Here is a 7,358-nt window from a genome sequence, read left to right on the forward strand (position 1 = left end):
TTATAGTTGTAGCTGTAGTAAAGATTTAGCTCTGGCTGAGGCTCGACGTTCGCTCGACACTGCAGATTTATGCGCCCCGCCTTGCGGCGCTGATATCCGAGAACTCACGACCCGTTTCGCTCGTAATGAAAGAAATAAATTTAGTCTCTGCGCCCCGGGGATTGGGACCAGCGCATGAGCACTACTCACATATACTTTAAAGCGCTCTCTTTGAAAGCTGAAGGATGTATGACGGTGAAAGGAAGGACGAGAAAAAAAAATTCTCTGTATCTACACTTGTTATTTACTCTTATAGATATTTTTATGTACGGTAAAAAATACGCTTGTTTTTTGTAGACTTTATATCTAACTTGAATAAAATATTTTTATAGCATTGCAATACAGTGGGTTAGAAACGTTTTATTTTATTTTACTAAAAGACTTCCAATTCAAATAATTCGCATGACTACACCATACAGAATTCAGATATTACTATTTTTTTTAAAGACTCTATTCAATACAAATTTTTTTTTTTTTATAGGCAACTTTATTATGCTTTGAATTGTTTTTTTTTTACAAATTGATAATTTAAAAATTCAAATACTACAAAATGTAATGAATAGTTTAGTTATTATAAATAGAAAAAATTTTTATTTTCACATTAAAGTAAGGAATAGTTAAATGTCAATCTTAAAAAGATAATAGTATTCATTATAGTGACCCCAAGTTTGACGTTGATAATATTTATCAGTATGAAATTAAATACTCGGCAGAATATAATACATAATTTATGACGATTATGATAAAAATAAAATGATTAGGTCGACGATGATGATAATGACGATGAGTTGACGAGTTAATTAACATGATAAACTTATATACCTTATACACAATGGAAAAACAAATGACTATGAATAAATAAATAGTTTAACACTTATTTGATTCTACAAACATGTTTATTAAAGCAGTATGGAAACTCAACGATATTTACAATTCCTATTTACACAGTGAGTGACATGTCGTGCATCGTGGGCCAAGTGTGCGCCGATAAGACATTGATCCGACAGTTGACAAGCATCAATTTTGCACATAACTTTTTTTTCATTTTTATTTCATTATTCATTGATTTTTTTAAATTTTATAATTAAATTGTGCGACACTAATCTACATGACGGAAGCATTTACTTGTCTTTTATTTTAACAGATGAAAAATATAAATATCACAGTTATACAATGGACATAAAAAAACACGAATCACCATTATTGAAATGAAAACAAAGAAAACGAGTGCATTGACACCGATTTCCAGGTTGTTTTTTAAGCTTAATCGTTTATCATACAAAGAAAAAATCAATATAAATTCTTTACTCACAGATAATATTAACATAAATATGTGTGCATATTTGCTTACAATATCTATATATTTAAATAAGATGTATAATAAATAAATGAAATTTTATTAAAATGAAAATGGAGATTTATGAATTTATTATATCCACGCCAATGAGTTTGCATTTTATTTATACCGACGCAACACACATGCACACACACACACACCAAATGCACACCCGCGTACGCAGTTCGTACATAAAACCATACATATATACATTCACATTGTATACAGACACACTTGTGATATCGCTTGATAATTTATAATCGAGTGGACCAACAATCGTGTAAACGCAATGTTTTATAATGCCCGCTCATAAATCAGTTGTCGCTTGTGTGATAAGTATAGTTAAACTATACTTGCAATTATTATCGAGTAACAACCATCACTTATTAGTCCAGACAGAAAGTAAGACGTGTTTTGATTCATTAAGATATATGATGCATTGAATCTCATTTTAGTTTTTTAGTTATTTATTACAGTATGTATCCATAAATATATAATAATTTGTTGAAGTTAATATTTATATATTTATTTATCAATATATTTATAATTTTAGACATATTTAAATAAAATTTATACAATTTTAATTTACCGCGCGTTATTTACAAAAAAACACTTCATTATTAGTAATAATTTCAGTAATTTTTAAATCTTGAAAGCTCTATTTCGGTATTAACCCGAACAACCCACCTTACGGATGAACTGCGGCACCAATACGCTGTCCATAAATGGCGTAAGGCGAGTAATAAGGACCCAGAGTATTGAATGCGCTGTAGGGTGAGGCCCCGAGAGAGCCAGGTAGTGGGCCAGCGGGTGGTTTTCCATATGGATGATACCGTGCACTGAGTGGACTCAATGGTGGAGCTGGATAACTGCCACCCGCAGCAGCACGATGTAAAGCCGCCGACGGCGAAAGAAGTGGATGTTGTGGATGTGAATGTTGTCCGGCGGCAAGAAGTGCCGCGGCATGATCATTACTGCTACCAAAACTTGTATGACTTCTCAGATGTTGAAGCAGTTCGTCGGATGTATTGAATCGTTTGCCACAGTAGGTTTCACCAGCAATCCAATTACAAACGTAAGGTCTGCCACCAGCCAGTGATGCGGGGTAAGACAGAGACGGGGGTGGCATAGGTCCTAAGGACGAAAGCGCCATTGCTAAGCCGTACTTTTGATGCTCACATTGAGTACATCCACTTGGACAAGGTCCGCCAGTCATCATCATTTGGGCATTGTGCATACTGTACTGACAACCCGTACAGTAAGGATCCTTACAAACTGGTACAAGAGTCTCACCACCAGCTGGTGTCTTAACTCGAGTATAACTTAGATAAGGATTGCCAGTAGCGGCTGCCGACGGATAACCGAGTAATGCAGCAGCGGCTGCCGCATGATGATGAGAAAACGGAGATCCACCAGCAAATGGTGGCCTGAATGCTGGGTTTTCCGTTAATCCCGGTGGGCAGCACAATGGATTACCACTAGTAAAACCACCACTTAATGCTGAGTGTTTATAAGCAGCACTTAAACTTTCTTTTGTGTGACCAGTAGCACCGGACAATACTTCCATACCTGACCGTATAATAGGACTAGCCCCATTGCTATTTCGTGGAGAAATTGATTTTTCGCAATCTTGTGCTGGTGTTTTACGGTCAACTGGTGATGATGAACTATTATTATTACTGCTATTAGCACCAGAGTTTGTTACACTAGGTGAAGCTGATTTACGTCCAAGAGGTGTTCGATTACCACCCGATTTTTTATCAACATTATCACTAGCACTCGAACTTTCGTTACCACTAGCACTGTGCACACTAGCTTTTGATGCAGGTCTGCCATCATCACTTGATTTTTTATTAGACAGTACATTAGTTTCGTATGGTTTAAAAGCCAGTGGTTTCGGTTCCGACGGACTACTGCGTGTCCGTTCTAATTTTGCTGCCGGCGGTGAGCGTGCATTCGCACCACTAGATATTCCACTTTTAGATGATTTATCTAATGGTGAAATCAGGGGTTTCGTTGGTGAATCCGCTCCTATTTGACTACATGTTTGGGCAAGCAATGCCAGTGGACTTTTCTTCGCATCCAACTGTAATTAAAAAAGAAAACAGAAATACTGTTGTTTAGTATCTTTCAAAACCATAGACTTTAAGGAAAAAAATAAACAAAAAATGAATACTAACCGTTGTTGGAAGCGGTGACAGATAATCTGGTTGTAAGTACTGATTATGTCCAGTGGTCAACATACCGCCTTCTTCTAGCACAACCATTTGGTTTAACACTTATATTAATCACACAGCACTGTAATCCAGATAGAATTTAAATCACAATTAATCAGCTTGTTACGATATATTTCGTAACAATATAATTAACAATAATCCAAATGATCGACGACTTTATTAAAGTAGATTAAATACAAACTAAATTAAACGTCTCGTACGCATTCCAAGGATGCAATGAACGTCGTCAGTAACCAGTCGCTTGGTGTGGTGAGACTACAACCCGCAGCTCCATCTGGTGACGTAGCCCCCTCCAGCACTGCACGTCAGTACCTTTAGCATGTAGTTTGCTAGCATCCCCACTACTGCAGTAGTGCGACTAAAAGCTGTTCGGGTATCCGCAGAGAGGGAATGTCGGTACGGATCTCGGTGATGGTCGGCGATGGTCGTGAATGGTAGGGGAGGCATTCTAATTTAACACGCCACCCATGATGTTGGCCCGACGATGACAGCTCCCATCCCGGCTTTGATATTTCACCGCTTTTACAGCCCTTCTCCTCTTTCTCTCTCTCTCGCTTATTCGTCCTCGCCTCGTCGCACTCCCTTTCCTTCTTTTACCACTACAATCAACCGTCTTCATTCCCTTTGCCCCGTAAGTTTGTGCTCATCTACATCTATTTTTGTGACTTCACTCTACTCTCTGATCTCCCTACTATACTCTACTTCCTTCACCCAACATAAACCACACGGTTGTTTCAGAGTATAGTACGACCGTATAAACTAAACATTTGATAGTTCGTGATGCTGTAGTCATATCTCTGTATGGATTCACTATGATGCATTGTATATGTGTATCCAGCATCAGAGACTATAGCAGCAACAACAACGGCAGCAGCAGCAACCCGATATTTTATACCGTGAAACCTGTCTGTCTCTTCACCAGCCAGCCGGCTTCGCTTAATAAGCGGCTTTCAAAATAGAAATGTAATGGGCCGCCTGGGGAGAGAACGCCAGGAGAAAACCGAGTGATTGATTGCTACGTCCAACGACTTACCAACTATCACCACTATCGCCGACGGTTTATAAAACTCAATGACAGCCACTTAGCTGTTGGCTCTTTGTGTGTCTGATTATATTTACTTAAAATATATTGCGTCAAAAGCATTTTAATTATCGTTAAACTGTGAAATAACATCATGAATTAATCAACGCAGTATTTGTGTTAAATTCTTATTATTTTTTATGTTATATAGAAAAAATTTATCAAGATTTTTTATTTACTTTTTATAAAAACTTTATTTTATTCACTTTCTAGTTATAATTACATATAGTTGTCTGTAATGTAATTTACAATTAAATTATATAAAATATTCTAAGCATAATAATTGACTAATTATTCGACAAAGAAATTAACGAGGATAATTGTAAATAACAATCAAGTTATCTTAGGCTGTTATATACCTGCAGAAAGCGTGTCTGTTTATAATATATCTCTTAATCGCGTATATATGCATGTATATATATATATATTTCACTGCTAGTATACGGGTTATAATGCCGGGGATAATTACTCTGGCGAACGTTCCTAAGGGGAATCTTACGAGTTGAGAATAGCACGAACGGTTGTGCCTCTCACACGCCAACAAGAGAGACAGAGAAGTGAGTAAAAGAAAGAGAGAGAAAGATATCTTCTGACATAATTTAAATTGAAACTCGTTACCCATGCCTACCAAATGTGTCACCTTGTTGACAAGCAGCAAATTAACGCGTAGTATCTTGTTACTTGCCTTCGTTATTTTATTCATTTTTTACTCAGATTTATTCAGTATAACCAATAGCTGACCATATATTGTTATGTCCTCAATAGTATATATATTCTGTACTAAAAATAAAGCTAAGCGTCTATAAAAAGTATATATAAAAATAGACAAAGCAATAACAGACTGTTATTATATTGAGGAAGCGACTAGCGATTTTCCCTAGCAAAAAAAGCCCTCTAATAGATAGTCTTATATTCACGGGACTAGTGTCGATGACCATCTATAAATAGTTTCATTTGAAAAAGAAATAGGTATCCAGGCTTCAATTTTTTCTTTTTTTGTCATAATTCGATTGTAGAACTATTCTAAAATATGTTCTGAAAGAATGTAAGTTTTGAAGGCTAAAACAAAACGTCAGCTTTAAGTGCTGTAATTTTAGGTTCTCAGGACCGTAAATTCCTAAATATGTTGTGATAAGGATCTAAAATTGTTTGTAAATTCTCTGTCGAGTGCTTAATTTTACCTTGTAAGCCGTAGATGCTTAGATTTACTAAAATACCAGTCTGAAGAGTAGAAAACCTTGTGTACTAATAAGTACTGTGGAGTGACGATTGGTCCTATTGGCAGGTAACAACTTTCCCGGCTATTATATCATCGAATACGATACTTTAAACCAAAGTTTGAAGTCAATAGTTGTAAAATTCATAATGCAGTCCATCAACCATCAAAATACGTATATTTACTCCATCAAACTTGAGGTCATAAAATTTCGAATGAAAATACTGATGATTGGCCTAAACTGACTGGGCTTCTTGACGAATACATTCAAATTTTTAGATTTCCCAGACATATTTTTGAGACTTTGGAATAATTTGAAATACAACACAATAAATAACTAAAATTATATTAAAAGATACAATCAGCATATTGCATAAATCTCGAGCTTGTCTTGTCTGTTTGAGTGACTGCAACATCGATCAACGACAACATTAATCGTATTTGCGTGTGTTGTATATACGGTCTCGTCTATTCGCTTTTGTTGAACGCAGGAGAGAAATATAAGAGAAAAGCGAGAGATGAGAAAAAAATGGTTGGCTACGTGAAGAGAGCGGCTTGGATAAAAGTGTAAAAATGCTGACAAGCGGATAATAGAGGAGGCAGTCAGTCACTTTGAAAGACGACGTTGAACAAGAGGGTGAGTGAACAAGAGAAATAGAAAAAAGGAATATCGAAATGTGCTGGAGAGAGTTGGAACAAGCAATGGAAAATGCTGAAAGATTGTACAGGGTTCTAGGGGTTTTAGGGGTTTGGGGCGAGAGTGTAAGGGAGTATTCCACGGATTCTAGGGGTGCGGGACAGAAACTTTGCTACTTGGTGAGCCGTGAAAGGGAGCGGTTAGTGTGAGAGGTAAGAGGGTAACAGAATTTGTGCTGGGCAATAAATCATAGCAGTCGTCTTTTTCATGTTCTCGTACAATAGTCAACTTAAATTCGCGGTAGAGAGAGAATTCCCTGATGTATTAAATGTATATATACATATATACAAAAGATATACAGTAATATAGTTGAATGTACTTGTATTGAGTTGGACAATATATGAACGTGGGTATGACGAAATGGGCGTACAATCATTCCGCGTTGTTGACCCCTCAGCAAATTGTGTGTCAAGTCCTGTTGCACATTGTACTCGTATTTGGATTGTATTAAAAAGTCATCAGTCTGTACGGTATTACACATTGATGATTTATTCATTTTTTTCCTGTTCATATGAATAAGTGCGCTTATTCTATACTTTAATTTGTTTATAAGCTTGGATCGTCCAATAAATTATTTCATTTCTGATGATGGAAATTTCTTTACGAAATTTCAAACTTAACGAAAGATTAAACTTTACGAGAAATCAGCAGTCAATATTAATATTCGTTTCGCGATTTTCATTGTTGAATGTGTGTTTCAAAGCTGTCTCTCATCTATATACATACACATCTAAACATACACACACATATAA

At 36.2% G+C, this 7,358-nt stretch overlaps 1 protein-coding gene across 1 annotated transcript; it reads right to left on the minus strand.

Annotated features, from left to right (window-relative positions):
- Nucleotides 1–694: 694 nt before the first annotated feature.
- On the minus strand, nucleotides 695–3,880 carry LOC103575102 (zinc finger protein Noc). The gene is made up of 2 exons (XM_008554736.3): nucleotides 3,556–3,880; nucleotides 695–3,461 (listed from the first exon to the last, which is right to left on the minus strand). The coding sequence occupies exons 1-2, from the start codon at nucleotides 3,640–3,642 to the stop codon at nucleotides 2,064–2,066; spliced, it is 1,485 nt and encodes a 494-aa protein (XP_008552958.1). The 5' UTR covers nucleotides 3,643–3,880; the 3' UTR covers nucleotides 695–2,063.
- Between the last annotated feature and the right edge of the window lie 3,478 nt (nucleotides 3,881–7,358).

The sequence above is a fragment of the Microplitis demolitor genome, chromosome 9 (assembly GCF_026212275.2).
Source record: "Microplitis demolitor isolate Queensland-Clemson2020A chromosome 9, iyMicDemo2.1a, whole genome shotgun sequence".
Lineage (NCBI taxonomy): Eukaryota > Metazoa > Arthropoda > Insecta > Hymenoptera > Braconidae > Microplitis > Microplitis demolitor.